Source organism: Brassica napus, chromosome A10 (assembly GCF_020379485.1).
Source record: "Brassica napus cultivar Da-Ae chromosome A10, Da-Ae, whole genome shotgun sequence".
Lineage (NCBI taxonomy): Eukaryota > Viridiplantae > Streptophyta > Magnoliopsida > Brassicales > Brassicaceae > Brassica > Brassica napus.
The window spans coordinates 8,001,883-8,024,013 of record NC_063443.1 but is presented as its reverse complement, the minus strand read 5'-3'; the positions used below and the strand labels follow the sequence as shown (position 1 = coordinate 8,024,013).

Below are 22,131 nucleotides of genomic sequence, written 5' to 3'. Positions count from 1 at the left end.
ATTATTTTTATCCGTAGAATATAGTTTTATACTGTGTAAAGAACATATAACTAACACATAAGCACATTCTACCATATGTAGAGCCTTTTGAGTTGTATCTGGATTTTGTATTCATATAATTTTAGAATTGCTCAAACAAGTATAACTGCATTCAGAATAAATATAGCTACATTTGCAATGCGTACACATCGCATTCCTCGTATTAAAAAAAATATTTGAAAGTAGATTATTGGTTCTAGAAAAAATAAAATAACTTGTTTAACATAGAATTCAATTTCTACCATGTCATTTTTCGGAAAAAAAAAAGAAAACTTCTTTCCATAGAATATAAATTAAATATTTTTAATTTCACAAGTTTTAAAATTAAAAAAATACCAATTTGTATATATGATTATTTGATCAATTTTTCAATTTTTATATTTTTTTAATTCCTAAACCTATTTATTTTATTTCATCAAATTTGAAAAATAGAAAGGGTAATAATATCCAAAATGGACAAACAAAATTTTATACTAAAGATACTGTTTTTTCATTCTATTTTAGCAATTTGCTCTTTATTATTTGAGAAGCATTCTGAGTGAGAAATGTTGATGTCTCGTTAGCATAATAATTCTAAACAAAAATAGTTGACGTGTCATCTCAATAATGATTCTCATCAAAAGCTGACATGTAACTTTATGCATTTTCACAAAACATTAAATTTTTAATTAATAAATATTTATTTTGTCTAAATAATGATTTAGAAATCTTGTTCTTTATCTACAAATTCTCTTTAGTTGACGTGTCATCTCTACAAGAATTCTCATAAAAATCTGACATGTCATCACTTTATGCATTTTCATAAAACACATTAAATTTTTTATTAATAAATATTTATTTTGTCAAAATAATGATTTAGAAATCCTATTTTTATCTATTGATATAAAGTTGTCATATTAATTTACAGTCATATTTTTTTTATCTATTGATGTAAAGTTGTCATTTAAATTTTGGACGTGCAGGCGGATTTCGAGCGATGTGCGGATGAGCATAGTTCCGACTTCTTCGACGAAATAAACCTTAATGCTTAGCTTTTTTCGGTTTTAATTAATTTGTATTTTGAATGTTTTATATTATGGATTTTATTACGTTTACGGATGTTAGATATTTTCTTTTAATTCTATCAAATTTTAAAAAATTAAATCAAACTATATTTAAATATTTGATTTTAATTAATGTATAAAATTTGTTAATAAATACAAAAATCGAAAATAAATAAATAAAGTTGGTCAAATTTACGACCAATGAACATATAAAGTCGATGTAAAGTGGTCGTTACCTTACGACTAATAAACGTCGACATTAGAGGTAAATTGGTCGTAAGGTTACGACCAGTGTACGACTAATATATGAGACGTAAATGTACGTCACCTTTACGACTAATGTATTTACGATTAACTTACGACCAACTATTTGAGTCATAATATTACGACCAATCGATTTGCCTCTAATAATTAAATACGACCAGGCTACTAACGACCAATCGATTTTCGAAGTTAATTGGTTATAATGCCTATATTATGACCAACTAGCTACTAATAATGTAGTCGTTAAGGTCTTGTTTTCTTGTAGTGCTATATCTGGCAGTAACATTTGTCCTGGTGGCAATAACATGGATCTCATCAAGTTCTATGTTACTTTTCATAGGTGTATAATCTTTAATTTGTTTTGATAATGTTTTTTTAATAAGCATGCTTATAATGAACAAAATGAAAATATAAACAATATTTTCGAAATAGCAATAATGTTACAAAAATTGTTTACATCGACAATTAGTTTTTTCATTAAAGCTGGTATATTTTTGTAAATATATGTACATTTTATATTATTTTGTATAATTTTGTATAGTTAGTATAATATTATATATTTTATACAGTAACCATTGTTTTATATTTATAAGTTAGTCTAACAACTTTTCGAATAATACCGAAAATATTTGAACACGTTTCATAAAGTAGATTTGATAACTAACTTAAATAAGATTGCCAAATCAGATATTATCCTTAAAAAAAATACTTAGTATCTTTTCGATTATGATGCAACTAATAAACCTAAACATATATTCAAAATAGAGATTATCATTTTACTAAATAGTTAGTATACATTAAAAAGATACAGAACAACTGCTTTTTTGAAAACCTTCTTAGATTCCTATTTTTTATCTATTGATGTAAAGTTGTCGACAATTCTCCCAAAAAATCTCAACTTTCAGTAGACAAAAACTCTAGCCGGCCAGGAGAAAAGCAGAGATATTGTTTTATAGTTTCAAGCCGACATTGGCTTTGTTTGATTCGTTTTGCTTTTTTTTTTCTTTGATTTGCTTTATTTCAAGTCAGTTGGTATGTTTGATTTCCAATTTATTTTAAATCTGACAAAGTATTTTATTATTTTCGTATGTTTTTTACAATGGATTTTGTAAGACAAAAACTTCAGTTCAATTGAACCGTTTGTAAAAGGTAATTGACAGATCTACTGCTGATAGTGGTGATGGGTCTTACCAGCTTCAATAGTTGATGTTATTTATTTTATGGTGATGGAGTTTTTGCTGCAAACAATGCTGACTTCGAAAAGTAGCATGAAATTATATGGAACGGTAATCTTTTTGATTATCTTATTATCAATAGAACAATATAAAGAGTTGGCTTGTCTCGTCTCGATGACTCCTACTGACTGCTACTGGATTATTAGAAAGAGGGTGGCAATCGTTCTCAATTCAGTCTGAAACGTGGTGTTTTTGGATTGGTAACTAATTAAATAAGATTGCCAAATCAGATATTATCCTTTTTAAAAATACTTAGTATATTTTCCATTATGATGAAACTAATAAACCTAAACATCTATTCAAAATAGAGATTATCCTTTTACTAAATAATTACTATCTATATAAAAAGATACAGAACAACTGACTTTTCGAAAACCTTCTTATCTATTAAAGTGATTGTTACATTCATTTAAAAAAATACAAAAATATGTGAAAAAACGATTTATATTCTAGATTTCGTAACTAATTTCTATAAAATTTATAGATTTGTAATTGTATAAGATAACAACAATAAATGAATATGCTCAACATATAGTCAATATATTGACTATAAAACATTTTGTTCAAATTAGTTAGAATATATGCATATCGTATAAACTTGCTAAAAAGTTGTAACAAAGCAACAATATCTTACACCAAGAAATATAACCCTAGTATCAATTATTTATAAATTGTAAACATCACTAAAAAGTATAAATGAAAATTATTCTGCGCAACCGCGGATATCAAAATCTAGTTTGGATTTAAACTAACGTTTACAAGACCAATGCATATTGACCCAAAAAACTAACGTTCACGAGACCCATACATATTGCACATACTGCAGTCTTTCAAATATTTTTTGACAATTACTGTAGTCTTATTTGATAGTAAATGTTTACCTTTTTTACTTATTGTTATAAATTCAAGATTTTAATATGACATTCCTTGCTTTAAAACATACTGATTGAGATAACTGCTAAACTAATTTAATTTGACGGGCTTTCAAAATAAGAATAACTTTTTAATAAGAACTAGATTCTGATCCGCTCTTTCAAAGGACATAATTATTTTCTAACAAAAAATTAACTTTCGATATTTAGTTTCTTATAGTGTTAGTATTTTTATTTTTGGTACATATATATTGTAAATTTTATTAAGTTTTAACTCGGTCTAAAGACATACTATGTAAAAAATATATCAAATATTGTAATATTTTTTTTTTGGTATATATATTTTCATAAATTAAATATTATCAGATTCTATTTTATATAAAATTATTTTGATTTAAAGAAAGAAATTTATATAATGAAAATTACTAAGATTAACCAATTAATTTAATCTGTTTCACATGAAATTAAATATTTTGATTTTATTTATTGTGGCACTCAGTATTTATAAATGGTTTGAAACGAAACCTAGTTGTATTAATTTTCTTCATAGCTCCTCTGTTGCAATACTTATAATTGTGGTTAATTGGTAGCTTATTTTACTCAAAGCTGAGAATCATCTCAGCCATCTTGTTGGGATCAAAATCGTTTATGACGGAACTTCCCCGGAAATATCCTCTTTGAAAAAGAGAGATAAAATTCAAAAAGAAAAGAGAAGCGGGAACACCTAAATCAAGTTTTGTAACAATTTCGAAAAGGATTCACACGATAAGTCTTCGAGAAAGGTTACTCAAAGCCTTGGACAACGGATCCCGCACAGCGAAACACCCATCGTCCAACTCGCCGAAGGGGCGAGTTGGACCGGATGCACCGACCAACTCACCCGTTCGGCGAGTTGGATCAAGCAAGCCGTCCAACTCGCCGAACGGGCGAGTTAGACCGAGAACGCCGTCCAACTCGCCGAAATGGGAGAGTTGGATCGAGCAAGCCGTACGACTCGCCGAACGGGCTAGTTAGACCGAACATGCAGTCCAACTTGCCCGTTCGGTGAGTTGGATCAATCAGCCTGCCTTCGTCCCGTCCCCGTAGCTCCCCCCTTGGGGATTAGATAGAACCTGCTCTTGTTTCATCTCGATAAGGAGTCACCGTTGGAACTTTACGATTTAAAAACCGCAAGAACTCGTTCTCTCGAATAGCATTCGGATTGAACGTATAAAATGGCAACAGTTAGCTGAACACCGCGAAAGCGCTCTTTTCATAAAATCGTAAAAAACGTCTAAGTCGGAAAATGGCCTTAAAGGGACAAGAACGTGGCTAATAGCCCGCTTACAATTTTATAAGAAATCAAGCCCAATCATTATGACGGTTTATCTTTTGTTATGCAGGAGAAGATAAATTACAAGTTCGGAGGTTAAATGTGAAGTTTCCAAAGATAAACACAAAGATCGAAGAAAAATGGAATATTTCCGTGAAGCGATAAACTCGACCAAGGGCAGAAAGGGAAAGAGCAAACCGCCTCTAGGAGGAGTATATAAGGAGGTCGAGGTTGAAGAGGCAAAGGGACGATTCTTTTTACTCTTAGAACTCTCTGCACTTAGAAACTTTAGGCATTACTCTCGACATGTTCTGTTTCAATGACTGGCACTTGATTACTAGACGAACTCGCAAAGGCAGTTCGATCTCCTGTTCTACTCTTTCATAAGGTTTAGTCTGAAATCAATCAAAACCTTTTTCATATCTTTTTTGTCTTCTGTTATTGATATGCGACTCAACTAGGTTTAAGGTTTTAGGTTGCGAGAACTAGATAATTCGCTGACAGCTCTTGTGGCTGAAGCTTTTATAATCCCTGGTAATGATCGCAATGCTCTTACGCTGATTCGAAATAAAATCTACCTTTTCTATAAATTCGTTTTGTAATCTTTTTATATTTTTCGCATTTATTCAGTCACTCGTCGTTGGCTCCGCAGAGAATTAGAGACCTCAGGAAAAGTTAGGGTTTTCTGACTTTCCTCCGATGACGGAAATCGACATTGCGAATTTCGGTTCCCACACATCTCATTCATGCTGACCATCTCATGGCTTCCTATGTTCACCGGTGCACGGAAATCTGATTTTCTCAACCGAAAATACAACCATGAGGCAAAATTAATACATGTTTTAAAATACAAATTATAACATTTATAGAAATTGTTTTGATAAAACATACTGCCTCGTTTATTTTTGTTGTTTTATAAAATATCTTTTTAGAAACTATAAACGTTTATAAATTTTTATTATAAAATAAATAAAAAAATATTATTAAAATAAATCAAAATAGTTGTTTTATAAAAATATATTTATTGAAAATATAAATGTTTAGTATTTAGTAAAATTAACAAAACTTAATTTAATAATAAAATTTTAAACTTATATAAGAGATTTAATCGTCATAATTTTTTTTATCATATCAGTTACTCTTATGTTAATCTTGGTTATGTGTATTCATACGAATAATTTTTTTTAAGAGATTAAAAAATTATGATACGTTACTCTAAATTCTTTAAATGTAAACAACATAACCATAATTAATCGAGGATAACACGACTGCAACACTAGCATTGAATTTGAATCATTACAATACAAATATAACTCTTATGAGGATGGTATCATGATAGGATCGAAAACTTTAAAAATATATCTCTTATAAGATTCAAACTTTATTCATTAATTAATTTTTGTTAATTTTCCTAAATAATAAAATTTTATAAAATTTTACATTTTCTAAAAATAATTTTTATACAAAAATTATTTTGTTTTAAAAAGAAAATTTATTGTACATGTGGCATTCTCGTCAGTAAAAATAGCTGACATAAAATCCACGTCACCAAACTTAGATGATGTGGCAGCTGATGTGACGAGTGTGTATGTGTTGCCAAAAAGGTAAAAAATATGTATGTTATTTGAAATTTTCGAAAGTAGAGCTATAGTTTTGCACAATCATATAAGTTATGTATGAATTGAACATATCACGATATGTTAGGTGTTAAATTTTTGTTTTTCCTACAATTGTCAGTTTACAAGACAAAATCAATTACTCAATATAAACTATAAAATTATTATATTTTTATATACCATATTAAATAATTATATAATACTGGTAAAATTTTAAAATATATATTATCATTAAGACAATACATATTTATTTATAAAAAATAAAATAAAAACCTACGCACCCAAGTTCTAGATTATGATCTGCACGATTGTGCGGTATTATTTTATTTTTATTTCTATTTATAGATTATAATTTAAATTGTATTTTACATGATTCAATGACATTTTATAAACTTCGGTTCGCGCCCAAATTGTAATTTTTTGATTTCCAGTTTAGTTCCGATATGTTTATGGTTTTTTCGGTTCAAGAAATATAGTAATAGTTAAGTTATTTATGAATTTTGGTTTGGTTTGGGTCTTATTATTTTAGTTTTTGGCTTGGTTCAAATAACAATGTTATTGTGTGTGTGGCTCAATATATTTATTATATTTTTCGGTCTGGATTTTGATTTACGTAGCTATATTTTTAGTTACATTTCTTGATTTTTATATTTTGTTATTGAAATCGGTATATCTCAAGGTTATATGTAACTTGTATATTTTAACAGTTATGATCAGAATATACCAATATCATTTTGAAATAGTAAATATTTTTTTGTGTAAATAGGGATTAGGCATCTATTTTTGGGTAATAGATAACTATACAGTAGAAATCTCTATAAATTAATATTTGATAAACTAATAAAGATGATAAATTAATTAGTTTTATCGGTACTGAGTTAGGCTGATTCAAAATAAAATACAAATCGATAAATTCATAAGATAATAAACTTTTAAAAAATCATTTATAAATATATGGTCCAATTAAAATCATAAATTAATAATTTAAATATATACAAATTATATATGTTTATTTATATTATTAGTTTGCTATTCATAATTGAGTTCATTTCTATTTTTAACACTTTAATATATTTTGATAGTATTTAATAAAATTATATCTAAAATCACATGTAAATGCTATGAAACATTTTTCATATAAACCAAATAATATAATTAAACCATGAAAGTCAAATTTCTAAAGTTTAAAATTAACTATATTTTATTAAAAATATTCCAAAATAGAGGACTCTTAAAAGGATATTTTTGTAATTAATAATTTTATAAATTAATAAAATATTGTAGTCCCTATGCTATTAATTTATAGAGTTTTTACTGTATATTGGTAGTTATTGAAATTAATTATAAGGAATTTAAATGAATTTAGAATATTGCTATCGGTTTGTAAGAAAGTTAAATGGATTTTTAATATATTAAATATAGTTTTTTTTTTACAGCAAAGAATTTACAGACTCATGTTGACTAGTTATTATTTACATATAATATTGGCTGCACAAATATTCTGAAGTCATAATGATTAATTCCCTGAATTAACTGAATAAACTGTGAACAAATTTCTTAAACTGTTTCCGGAAAGATGGGATGTAATTAATATATTCTATATATAAAAAGAGCAAAAACAGGGAATGAATAAAATAAGAACATTCCTGAAATCGTTAAACTAAAATTTTGTTGAACTATACAAATTCATTTATTATTTCTCTGTTTAAACAATATCATTAATTTACGGGTAAAAGCTTTTCAAAATTTATTTTTATAATATAAAAAAGCAATATCTTTTGGTTTCAGAATTTAAACAAACAATACACAAGTTCAAAATTTTGAAACTTATAGCATAAAAATAATCAATGATTTATTCATATTTTAATTTCCAACGATATGCCCGATGAAAATTTTTCATTCTGAATCAAGATTTTTTTTTTTCATTTCTGAATTGAAAAATTGAAAATTAAGATATACTTTTGCCTGATATAAAATTGAAATGTGTAGAGAATATATTTGGAAATATCTAAAGACGATATATAGTTATGTTATTAGTCATGGTTTTGGGTATGTAACATATATTTATTTGTTATACTGTATTTAGTCATTTTACTAAAGTATAGCAATTATATTATAAGATTCCATTGGTATGTCACGTTTGGAACATTAGGAAATAGGAAGGTTAGATAATATTAGTTATAATAATATACGGGGATTATGATTAGATACTACTATATATATATATAGACATCTATAAAATTATGGAAGAGTAAATAGATAAGAATATAGTATAGGATTCAACATTTGTCAAATATTGGCTTCTAAAGTATAACAAACCTTTGTATTAAAAAATTTCTATGTGTAGGCAAAATTTTAATATAAATAAATAGTAAGAGATCTTTAAGATGATAGTATACGCGGTGAATTTTTAGTTTTCAAATATTATCATAATTAGATTTGAGTTTTTTTTTAGGTTGGTCTACAACTTAAATGATTTAATTATATTAAGTCACAAAAAATAGGTTTAAATTTAAAACTTGCCAAGGTAAATTTCAAATAAGATACTAATTTAATAGACTAGAATGTATACATAATAAGGATGGAGGTCGTAGATAGTCCCTGGAATTGTTGTTGAAATATTTGGCGCCATTGGTACATTTTTACGGATTTCATTTGGCGTTAAAGTCCTCAAACTCATTTGATGTTCAAGTCATATGCATGTAATGAATATGTTTTTGCTATATTTAGTGGAATCTGCACAAGACTTATCTCATTATATTTTTCTTTGCCTTCAGTGTCGTAATTTGCGCCTTTATTGAAGAAAATCAAATTAAAGACTCAAATAGTAATTAAAAAAAAAGAAAGAAAGATTTAAAAAAAAAAGATTTTTGAAAGAAGGGAAATCTACAAACCCTAAAATTTCGAACATAAAAAGAAAAATGAAGAAAAAATATCTTCTTCAAAAAACCAAAAACATCGTTTGACTCTAAATAAAAGCAACAAACATTGTCATGACATTATTTATCCTCTTATTAGACAAATTTTTTTAAAATAAAAATGCTAATCAACCAACACAAAACAAAACAAACATAAAGAGAGAGGTTCTATTGAAAAACCTAAAAGATCTTCTTATATTATTTTGTTCTCACTACCCTCTTTGTTCTCGTTGCCGTTGTTGTTTTTGGTTACACCCACGACTCTCTTTTGCGAAACCTGAACCGGCGACATCATCACCGCCATCTTCCGTGACGTCAGCCCGCTTAGTTTGCTGCTGCCTCATCTCAAACTTGTTTCCGCCAGTGCTATCTTCCACATCATAAAATCTTCTTTGGCATCTGAAAGGTATAAATTTGTTGCTGTTACCAGAATTCAGTCTTCTCAAAGATCTTCTAGCATCATGTCTTTGGCCTAGCCCAAATCTCCTTCCCCTGAAGCTATTATGATTCGTTCCAGATTCATAGCTCCTCCTTTCATCGAATCCCGGCGGCGGCATTCTGTTTCTTGGAGGTGACATGAAACCTATTTCTTGATCTTCAAGAAACCGTTCCTGGAAAGGAAACCTCACGCTCTCCATCATCCTCTCCTCGGCTCTAAACCCATAATGAGGATGAGATAATCTATCTCCACCGTTCCACGGGACTGGAGAACGACTTCTAGATCTCCTAAAGACCGGAGAGTTACGTCTTTCCCTCCTGTTACCACTCCTCCAGTTGTGCATCCGACCAGAAAACTGGTTATTATCACTGTGCCTGCCCCTCATTACATGATCCCCACCATTTGAAAACCGACCACCGCGGTATCCCCCATTTGAGAAACGCTTACGTACATAACCATCAGGTTGTGATCCTTGTCCGGACCCTGATCCTGATTGATCAAAGCCGCCCATCATACCTAGATTTTCAGGGTGTCGAGGCTCGAGAACATAGGGAGGTCTGGAACCCGATCCACTAAAGTATCCTCTACCAGAACTCCTGTCATGTCTCCCAAAACACTTATATGGAGCCCTGCTCAACTCTTCATTATCATCAGATCTGAAACAAAAAGGACCATTACTAGGTTAATAATGAACTATTTAAAAGTAAAATTACCTAAAGATGAGGCATGGAAAGAAAAAACTTGCCTTGTCCTTGGGATGACATCATGCGAAGGCAACTCCTTAGATGGTCTCGACACAAACCTCCTTGAAGAAGAAGAAGAAGACCTCTTCTTAACATGCAAATCATTCATGCGAGCCACATCATTCTTCTCTACGTCCCTTCTGTTATGAGCCTCTCCAATTCTCAATGCATCATGAGATTTACGCTCTAATGGTCCCAGCTTAGTCTCTGCCAAGATTCCCTTACCAGAATCATTCATCTTGTTGTCATTATTTTCTGCCATAGAGTAGAATCCTTCATCTTCAACCTTATTTTCCCCCCTACGGTATGGCTCCCTTAATTCTCCATCCTCAAGCGGGGAATTATAACCAGATTTGAACTTATTTCCATTTATAGCAGCTGCTTCAGTCTTAGGACCACATGCTGATGAAACCTTTTCTTGCCCAGCTGATACAACAAACCCATCAATAGGTTGGCTCACTCTAGGAGGCATTGGATTTGTGATTGCTCCCTTCACATCTTTTTCAGAGGCATCATGTTCTACATCACAAGGTGGACCCCAAGCATCCATAGAAACATTTAAGTCCCAGTGTAACCTTAAATTCTTTTTCTCAGTGGGTTCACTGACCGATGATTTATCTGGCTTTATGACAACTCCACTATCAGGTGCAAAATTTTCACTTTCACTTGCTCCCTTAGTAGCTATTATCATCCCTCCTACGCTCGCTATGCCCTTCTCAGCCAAATCAAGTGAAGACTTTTCAGGAGCTACATTATCCTTTTTGCCTCGCCCCACCTGATCTGTGGAACCAACCGCATGGGGATATATGGTCGAGCCATCTTGCTGCTGAACAACAGGTTCTTCAGAAGGCAGACGGTCAACAGCTGGTGCAAGATCATTTCTCAAATTACACACAGCGTCCGCAAGTAACGCAATACCAGAAAAGTCAGGACCACTGCTATCATTCTTTGGGTTTAACTTCCAAACATGGTTGATCTCCTGCCTATGTTCTGAGATTCCACGTCGACCACATGACTTTCTTGGTGAGGGGGAGGCAACCATCATTTCGCGCTTCTTCATTGGAACATGCTTACCTAGAAGCTGCCATAAACAGAAAGGACCGAATCAGATATATATCGGTGTAGTGAGACCGTGAGGAACACAAAGGAAAGGGGAAAAAACCTTTCCAGGCTCTGACTCATTTGCCATTGTTCCTGATGAACTCTTGTCTTTGTTCTCAACATCTGAGTCTGCAACTCGTACAATTGCTTTCTCATCACGCCTTGTTAAACTTTTGCTACCTTTCGCCGTCCAAGGAAGCTCACTGTCATTGGTACTCTTAAGCTCACCACGGTTGGTTTTTGCCATACTTCAATAAAATAATATTCCATTAATAAACCATATATGAAACAATACAAAACATAACCAGGAGCTATTGTCTATTATTGAATATCACTGTAGATATACTTCACAGTTTGAAAACTAGCTAAAGACTCTATGAGCTCTTACCTGAAAATAATATCCCTAACTTTGAAGAACATTTTAACAAGCATTCTTGGTATTAAAACTTAACAATCTAGCATTTCTTTCAGTTTTAATCCAATTATATCTGACTCAAGATCATTGTCTGCACACCCTTGATCAAAAGGGAAGAATAAATGTTCATCAGCTGTGTACCGACATAAGAAGGCAAGATCCATAAAAAAAAACTCTCATTGCGAAACTTCTTTCATTTTCAATCATGAAACACATCGATTCCTAAGCCTATCATATAAAGTCGTATATAGATGAATCAGAGGGACCACGAGTTCATATATATATATTAAACTATTAATCTAAATCTATAGATGAAATCTAGATGGTACAGATCTCAGAGAATGGGAACATGGATTAGATTTGATATCTGGATGAATTTCACCTCTATAAAATTTCATAGATTCAAATCCACCAACAACTTTTTCGACCTCGTGTGATAACTGGTAATACTAATACTCACTAATTGACCCAATACTAATCATTTCTTTGTCATTTTAAAACTGATATCGCTGCTTGCAATAAGAATATATAATAATTATATATACATAAATGATTTGAATACAGTAAATATATGTTTACCTTTATATGCTTTCTTTTCCTCAAAACTTTGGAAGCACCTGCAAGTTCAGAAAAAAAAATGTACGTATAAATTAACAATGTTGAATTTAAAATGTTGACGTCATTTCGTGATAAAAAGCATGTCGAGAAACAAAAATTAAGAAACAGTCAACAGATTTCTTGAGAAAGAAAACATATACTTACCAACTCCTAAGCACTAATGCAAGTATGTGTATGTGGTCAGCCTTCTTCAGTTTGAGCACTTATAAACTGTATACATCTCAAAATCTATGGTTCTGATTATAAGTCAAACATATGATATTGAATGCAAAAAGAAACATATTGAATATTACCATTCAAAATGAAAATGAAATAGAGTATGTAAAGTATATAAATCGATTAAAAAGTTTCCATTTTCTTTTCCTTACAGAATATGTTACCAAACTAAATAATGTTAAGTCAACCAAAATATTATGTTCAGTGCTGAATGACTCCTGTCATAAACTTTTGTTTCACTTAACTCTTAATTTAGGGGTCATCAAAATAAAGAAAGTTGGAATAAAAACAAATGTTGTTACCTCAATTGGAAATATATGTAAGCAAAAGTGTTCCATGAACAATTGACATCTATGATAAAATCCCCTATATATTATTGGAAAATTTTCCAATATTGAATAAAAACACACTTTTTGTCCCCTTAGTATAAAATCAACCTAAATTAGTCATTTATTATAATATATGCTAAAATATCCAATCTAATTAAAAAACATTAAAACTCACTTTTAAATATAAGTTAAAAACTAAAACGAATTTTGACAAAAAAGAAAGAAAATAAAAACAAATTAAGTCAAAATCTAATTAAAACAAATCTAAATAGATAGAAAAAGTAAAAGGGGAAAAAAATCCCCAAATCACTTTAATATATGAGTTCTGTTTAGTTTTATTTTTGATAATTATATAATTTTATATCATATTTTTAATTTTATAGAATTTAATTTAATATATCTTAACCAAAAGAAATAAATGAAATCTATCTAAATTATAATTTTAAATATATACATATATATATTCTTAAATATAATTTTAAATAAATTAAAAATTTTATTTTTAATATTCTTTGAAATATGATTATTTTTTCTGTAGAATATAGTTTGTACACTGTGTACAGAACATAACCATGTGTAGCCCTTTGAATTGAGTCTAGATTTCGTATACCTATAATTTTAGAATTGCTCATACAAGTATAAGATGCATTCAGAATAAATGTATTTACATTTATTATGTGTACACATCACATTTCTCATATTTAGAAATTTATTTAAAAGTAGATTATTGGTTCTAGAGAAAGTAAAATAACTTGTTTAACGTGGAGTTCAATTCCTATCATGTCATTTTTCGTAGAAGAAGAAATCTTCTTTCCGCAGAATATAAATTAAAAAATTAATTTAACAACATTTACAATAAAAAACATACCAGTTTATGTATATGAGTTTTTCGTCAATTTTTCTATTTTTATAATTTTGTATTCCTAAAAATATTTATTCATCAAGTTTGAAAAATAGAAGGAGTAATTGTGTCAAAAAATGGACAGAAAACTATGTTTTATGCTAAAGGGACAAATAGACTATTTTTCGTTCTATTTTAGCAATTGTCCCTTTATTATTTGAGAAGCATTTTGAGGGGGAAATGTTGATGAGTCGTTACCATAATAATTCGAACAGAAATAGTTGACGTGTCGTCTTCATAATCATTCTCATAAAAAGATAACATGTCAAACACTTTATGCATTTTCACATAATATATTAATTTTTATTAATAAATATTTATTTTGTTGAAATAATAATTTAGAGTTCTTTTTTATCTAATGATATACAGTTCTCATATTAATTTACAGTCATATTTTTTTATCTAGTGATGTAAAGTTGTCATTTAAATTTTGGATCTATTCAAATTAAGTTTGATTAACTTAAATATAATGGAATCAACTCTATTAATTTGGTTAATCATTATTCATTTAAACCAGCCACGATTTAAGTTAGTATTATCAATTTCATGTAGCATCAAAATCGTTCCCAAAATTAACCAAATTACTAACCCCACATGTTACATTACCAACACTACAATACTCATCAATGTCAATAGTCGCTCTTATCATTCACAATTAGTAACACTAGAGATTTTACCCCGCCACGCTCGGTTTGTTTGTCTATAAATATTTAACTTTAGATTTATTTTTTAAAAATAAGTTATTTTAATATTATATCATTTATTTGTTTTGATATAATTTTTTGTTTGAAATATCATTAATTTATGTTAACATATTAAATGTATCTATTAGTCTTTTCGTAACCATGTTTAAATCTTTCTTAAAATTTAAAATACTCTACATTGAATAAAATAAAAAAGTTCTATCATCTTATGTATATTATATATTTTCTTATATATCATCTGATTGATTTTGAATTGTTTTTTGAAGTATAGGTAAATAACCTTTATTTCATATACATATATAATTTTATAAATGTGTAATATTTTGAATACTTAAATCTGTAAATTTTGATAACCAATAAAATGATTCAGCAATTCTTTAAGTTTTGAAGCCATAAAATATTTTCAACTAGGGTAGTCCTGCGCCACGCGCAAGATTTGATGGTCGTGTGATATATATAACCATATTATTGTATATTTTCATGTGTTTTATGATGATTTGTAAGAGGTGTATATAACAACTTTGATGGTTTTAACGTATGTTTGGGCGTGAATGGTTTATAAATGTTAAGATTGTTTAATACCTTATTCACATATAAAATAAAATAGAATTTTTAGTCATACCCGAAACTTTTGTTTTGAAAAATATACATAAAAACAATTTAGTTTTTTTGTCAAATTTAAAATAAATGGAAACAATCAAACAAATTAAAGAAATTTAAATAAAGCAAATCATCAACGAAGATGCCAGAGCTATAGAAGCCTCTAACCATATTCTTGGAACTACACAAAAATACATTTTTATGGTAAAAGTGTTTTTGTTTTACACGTGTTAAAATAAACAAAAAGGTATTAACAACCAATTATTTGAACCAATTGTAATAATACTTACATTTAAGAAAAATATTTTTAGCTACTTATATTTATGTAATTATTTTAAATTTCACAACTCTTTTAAAAATAGGTACTGAAATTTTTGAATATCAAACTATTAAATGTTTAATTTTTAGTATTTCTAATTATTATTCAACAATTATAACATTACAAACATATCATGTATTTTTCGTATAATATTATCATCCGCAAAATCGCGGACAAACACCTAGTGTTAGTTAATCAAGAGTTTCGCAGAGTGGGGTATACTGGTCAAAGTTACTTGTTCTCAAGGGTATTAATTCTTATTTTTGTCATTTTTTTTTTCAGAAATGGTTAATCTGAACTTTTTCATATATATATATATATAATATAATTTTTGTTTATAAATTCATACGTCTTATTTTCTATTTAGTTTAGCCATATTTTAAAAAAATGTCAATCTTTAAAGTTTTATTGTTTTGGTTTATTTTATCATGTGTTTTAACTTTTTAATAATAATTTCTGTTTTCCAGCCTAAATTATTTATAATAGTAAATATAGTATATCATGTTGATTTTGACCCTCTTTGTTTAAATTAATATGAATTAATCATATGATATGAATTAATCATATGAATATATTTATTATATTTAATATTTCGTAATGTGTAAATTTAAAATATATATTTATACTATTATTTATGAATTGATTTTTTACATTAGATCTATATAAACATAAATAAAACAAATCATTAACGAAGAAGCCAGAGCTATATAAGCCTATAACCATATTCCTGGAACTACACAAAAATAGGTAAGAGTGTTTTCGTTTTCCACGTGTTAAATAAACAAAAAGGTATTAACAACCAATTTTTGAACCAATTGTAATAATACTTACATTTAAGAAAAATATTTTTAGCGACTTATATTTATGTAATTATCTTAAATTTCCCAGCTCTTCTAAAAATAGATACTGAAATTTTTGAATATCAACTTATTAATGTTAATTTTTTAATATTTTTAATTATTATTCAACAAATACATCATTATAAACATATCATGTAATTTTCATATAATATTATCATTCGTGAAATTGTGGGCAAACACCTAGTATTACTGTATTAGTTAATCAAGAATTCCGCATAGTGGGGTATACAGAACAAAGTTACTTGTTCTCAAGGGTACAACTTCTTATTTTTGTCATTTTCTGAAATGGTTAATCTGAACTCTTTCATTTATATATATTGAAATAATATAATTTTTTTTATAAATTTGTATGACTTATTTTCTATTTAGTTTAGCCATATTTTTTAAAATGTGTAGATCTTTAAAGTTTTATTGTTTTGGTTTATTTTATCATGTGTTTTAACTTTTTAATAGTAATTTGCTCTTTTCCAGTCCAAAATTTTAATAGTAAATATAGTATATCATGATTTTGACCCTCTTTTTTTTAATTAATTGAATTAATTATATGAATATATATATTATTTAATATTTTGTATTGTGTACAAATTGATTTTTTACATTAGATCTCTTACATCAAAAGTTAGATTGGTTTGGTTACTATCGTTGTTACACATAATAATAATTATATTTATTAGTATTTTTATTCTAAAATATATTATTAATTTTACAACTACAGTATGACACAAATATATTATCTCTATAGTTTTTGTTGTTCTCATTCATCCAAGTCGTCTTGGTTTTAGTTTTGTTTCATCCTATAGGTTACACTGTTTGTTTTGTTTGCTACCATTCCCTTCTCCACTTTCATGCTGATATCGGATGTTCTCTTTTCAGTGGTTCAATCGTTTAGTGCAGATGAAACATATCACTGGTTAGAGATGATTGCGTGAAGAGTAATATCAACAACAACAAAGCTTGGTTGAGTATTATTTTGTTGTGTGTTTCTTTCTTTAAATCTAGATATTTTTTGGGTTCTTGACATCTATTTAGATTTTTTTCAGTGCACGACTATATCTACTCTTTTATTGTATTTTTATTACGTTAAATGGTTTTGTAAATTCGAAGTATATCTTCTATGTCTTACGTAATGTATGGATGGTTCGTTTCTTATTATTCAACTTGGCTTTTTTTTGTTCTTTTGTGCAGTGGGAATGACTCAGAACCATTAGCAGTCAGTCTCTGTTATCAGCCGCTGTTATATTTGTATATATTTGTCTCTGTTCGAGTTTCTTATGAGAGGAAATTGTAGATGTTGCAACTGATATGTTTATTGAGTATCTCAAGAAAAAGAAGTCGAATCACCATCAGGACGCCATAACCAGTTGTAAAATCACATGGTGCCAGCCTTGACTACGTATATTGTTCCTGTCCCATCCATACTGCGCATATGTAAATTTCTCTATCGAGATTATAGCATGTCTAAAACTTGCTTCTCTGTGGTAGAGTACTTAGGCTGAGGCTCAGTCATTCTGCAGAAATCATTAACACATCTAAAATCTAATAAAAAGGTTGTTTGCAATGACCATAAGTCCTTTATTATATAGCTGACTTGGTAGCAAATCCTTCAATGTTTCCTCCATCACAAATGATGTAGACATGAGCAGATTGATCTTTTAGTGGACTGGAAATGTTATTAACCATGGTGTCTGCTATGTTTGATATGAGTTCATGGCTTCGCAGAAGCTCAAAATTGTCATAATCTATAGTTTAAACGGAGACATAAATAGCTAAAGTTTTGTGTACTTACTGACCTCACGTATGCGTGAACATGACTTGAGAAAAAAACATCTACTTTATTATTGACAAACTACGGCTCATACATGACTCTCATGGTTTCATGGGAACTTACGCAGTGCTTTCTTGGCTACCACCTTGAGAGCCAGTGCTGTAGAAGATCCAGCTGTTTTACCCGCGAGACTGAGTTCTCTGGAGTCCACCTGTAGCGTGCAAGAAGACTTTGAACTGAGCAGCCATCATGCCGTACCTTGTTGGGAATCCAAAGACGAACCCATCAGCTTCAGCTAGGTCGTTAGGTGTGATGATTGGTGATTCACTCTTTGGTGGTGTGCTCATCTTAGAGAGTGCTTCTTCTGGAAGCGGCTCTGGTACCTGTGAAACAGCAATTCATCAGGGTTAACGATTCACATGGATTCGTGAAGCCAAGCCTAACTATATCTTGTGAATTGGAAATTCCTCTGTCACAAAACATATAAACTAAAACTGCAACACGGGTTATTGAAAAGGATTCACAGCAAGAATATCACCAAAACGACGTGATGCCATAAGAAGGGGTCAGTCCTGAGATTTATGGAACTTGAAACAGTTACTAAATAATCAAAACATATATCTTTGTTAAACAATCTGGAGGACAAATGATAAAACCTTGGAGGCCAATGTTTCATCTTGTTATGCCAATGACCGGTTCAGTTGGCCATAAACCAGCTAAACAACCTCGACAAAAAATTAGAATCTAAACTTGCTAAGGTAAAAGAACCCAGCAGCCAAGAATCAAAAATTAAGAAACTTGGATAATGGCAATGGTCCTAAGATTGCCTGAAGCTATTGTCAGAATGTCTTGTCCTTTCTTAAAGATCCACAAACTACTTATGACTCAAATCCTAGTGCTGGGTAGAGGACTCGGTAACCACTTATATTACCCATTTACAAAGTTTCTCACAGGAACATAATGAAATACAAAGCCATTATGGAGGGGAAGACAAATCTGACCTGCCATAGTTTGGCTTCAACGCCTTCAACAGAAACAGCTACTTTGTTAAGGGTAATGGTAGATGTTTTACCATAGTGAATGATTGAGAACAATCAACAATGCAGTTTTTTGTTATGTTAACCTTTGGGACTCCTCTACCTGCAGCCAGATTAGGATTAACATTAGAAGGCACCCGTGACTCCACACCATACATAAACTTAAAGTAAAACATAAGAATCATTAACCTGGCCAATTGCTTTCTCCCCATTAACCTCCAGGACCTGACCATGTCTCATAGATCCTTCTCCTAAGGGAATTTTAGCAATCTCTTGGTAAGTTAGACCCTGTTACATTAAACACAGTTCAATAAATCTTTAAAGTCAGTAAAGTATTCCTGAAAAAGATAATTTGATAGTCGATGGAAAGCTTATTTCTTTGTCAATGTTTATTTATACCTGACTTTTTCAATGATGACCAAGAGAACTGCAACACCTGAGACAGTTTGTACTCTACAAAATTCAAATTTTCTCAAATCAGTCTTTTACAAAGATAATACGGTAGCAATCCCGTAACATCAGGTACAGAAAACGATTGATATGTAATCAACGAAGAAAACCATCTACACCCTTCGTTAGTTAACCAACGTTTTAGAGAGACTGCGATGCATGATTGGTATCTACAGATAATAATCAAATCAACATACCCATTCCGATCACGGGAACTCCTTCATCAATGTTGATACAGCCGCAATTGTTTTCACTGTCACATATCGAAGTTAAATGAAACAGCTCTCCAATCACTGTGAACAAAAAAGGAATCACAAACGCAAATCGTGAATAAACATATCCACATCTAAAATGAAACCAAATGAACTCAAAATTCAGGAGTTCCACCTCCTTGCATGAGGGAAGATCGTAGATCGTGGGTGATGGATTTGATAAGGACTTTAAGAAGATGAATATGTAACTGGTAGCCTTTCGGATTTTAAGGAAGAAGATGAAACACGCTCTCAGAACTATGTACCGCAAGTATTGGAGTATCAAAGTATTAGACTGTTTTTCGGTTTAGCTGGTTCAATCGATTGTGATTGATTCCGGTTTAATACTGATGATCCGGTTCACTCTATCTATAAAGAGGATCCGTTGTAACTAACTTTGTAACAGAAAATGAATGAAGATTACTTTCTTCTTCGATGATCTCAAAACAGTAATATGGTATCAGAGCGTTGATCTCACCATCAACGATTCGATTCTCGGATTCTCTTAGCTCATTCTCATCGATCGGATATCTCTCCGGCGGATTCTTCATCTCCGTCGCATTCCGATCATTCCGCCGTTCTTTTATTTCAAGATGGTTACGCTTCGTTCTTCGACGAGGAGAGCAGCTCGTGCTTCGACATCCGCGACTCGAGCTTCTCGGCCTATTCCGGCTACCTCAGTCCCTGATCCACCTATTCCGGTGCCATTTGGAGCAAATCCGTCTCATTCTACCGTTCCGGTTCAATCGTTTATTCCTCGCGAGACATTTGATTTCGACGGCGTTCAATACTCTCCGTACTATCTCACCAACGGCGATAATCCTGGAACGTCTCTTATCTCTGAGGTACTCGATGGATCGAACTTTAACACCTGGAATTTAGCTATCACTATTGCTCTAGAGGCTAAGAACAAGATTGCTTTTGTGGATGGATCGTTACCTAGACCTTCGGCAAATCATCCTCATTATCGCATCTGGTCTCGATGCAATAGTATGGTTAAGTCTTGGATTCTCAACTCTGTGACTAAGTCGATCTATGGAAGTATTTTGCGATTCAGTGATGCCTCTGAGATTTGGAAAGATTTGACAAGCAGGTTTCATATCACCAACTTGCCACGATCTTATCAACTCACTCAACAAATCTGGTCTCTTCAACAAGGCAACACAGATCTTTCAACATATTATACGAAGTTGAAGACTTTGTGGGATGATCTTGATGGAGCAGATTGTATCAAAACGTGTCAAAATTGCAATTGTTGCAAAGCTACTGCAACAAAGATGGAACATACGAAGATCATTAAGTTCTTGGCAGGTCTGAATGAGTCTTATGCAAACGCTCGCGGTCAAATCATCATGAAGAAGAATGTCCTTCTCTTGGTGAAGTCTATAATCTTCTTGACCAAGATTACAGTCAAAGAAGCATCATTCCAGTTCAGAATGCTACTGCTTTTCAAATGGCTGCGACAGAGAACATTTCACCGTCGATCAATGCTGCTTATAATGCTCCTAAGCAACGCCCTATGTGCTCTCACTGTGGTTACACTGGTCATACTGTGGATAAGTGTTACAAGATCCATGGTTACCCTCCCGGTTTCAAGCACAAGGTGAAGCAAACGGAGAACCATTCTCATACAGATAAACAGCAGATCAAACCTGTAGTTGCTCAACTTGCTTTACAGAATGTAGCTTCTCCAGCGATTAATGTTCCAGAAATGATCAACACGTTGTCAAAAGATCAGATTGAAAGTGTTATCGCTTACTTCAACAATCAGTTGAACACGTCATCTGCTTCTACTTCAACAACTCCATCAATGGGAACAATTACGACCTTACCGGGTATGGCTTTCTCTACTTCTTCACTCTGTTTTGTGGGAGTTTTGCGAGCTACTAATAATTGTTTATCATCTCAGTCATGGGTTATTGATAGTGGAGCAACACATCACGTCTCTCATGATCGCAACCAGTTTGTGACCATGACTGATTCTATTGACAAATCTGTCACACTTCCCACGGGAATAGGTGTAAAGATTCAAGGTGTTGGACAGATTCGTTTGAATGATTATCTCATCTTGAATAATGTGTTAT

At 30.7% G+C, this 22,131-nt stretch overlaps 2 protein-coding genes and 1 long non-coding RNA gene across 3 annotated transcripts; all 3 read right to left on the bottom strand.

Annotated features, from left to right (window-relative positions):
• Positions 1-7,584: 7,584 nt before the first annotated feature.
• On the bottom strand, positions 7,585-10,414 carry LOC106403367 (the record flags this gene model as incomplete). Its single annotated transcript, XM_048742133.1, has 1 exon — positions 7,585-10,414. A coding segment is annotated over one exon (903 nt), but the record flags the coding sequence as incomplete, so codon positions are not given.
• LOC111201231 lies at positions 10,388-13,326 on the bottom strand. Its single transcript, XM_048742763.1, has one exon. The coding sequence runs from the start codon at positions 11,539-11,541 to the stop codon at positions 10,432-10,434; it is 1,110 nt and encodes a 369-aa protein (XP_048598720.1). The 5' UTR covers positions 11,542-13,326; the 3' UTR covers positions 10,388-10,431.
• Positions 13,327-18,102: 4,776 nt separating this feature from the next.
• On the bottom strand, positions 18,103-20,176 carry LOC106405300. The gene is made up of 5 exons (XR_001281319.3): positions 19,994-20,176; positions 19,746-19,799; positions 19,536-19,634; positions 19,311-19,449; positions 18,103-18,692 (listed from the first exon to the last, which is right to left on the bottom strand). It is a non-coding gene; the product is annotated as an uncharacterized LOC106405300 (long non-coding RNA).
• Positions 20,177-22,131: the final 1,955 nt, after the last annotated feature.

Coding starts and splice junctions, on each gene's coding strand:
- LOC111201231 (XM_048742763.1), bottom strand. CDS start 11,541: ATGAAGAAGCGCGAAATGATGGTTGCCTCCCCCTCACCAAGAAAGTCA.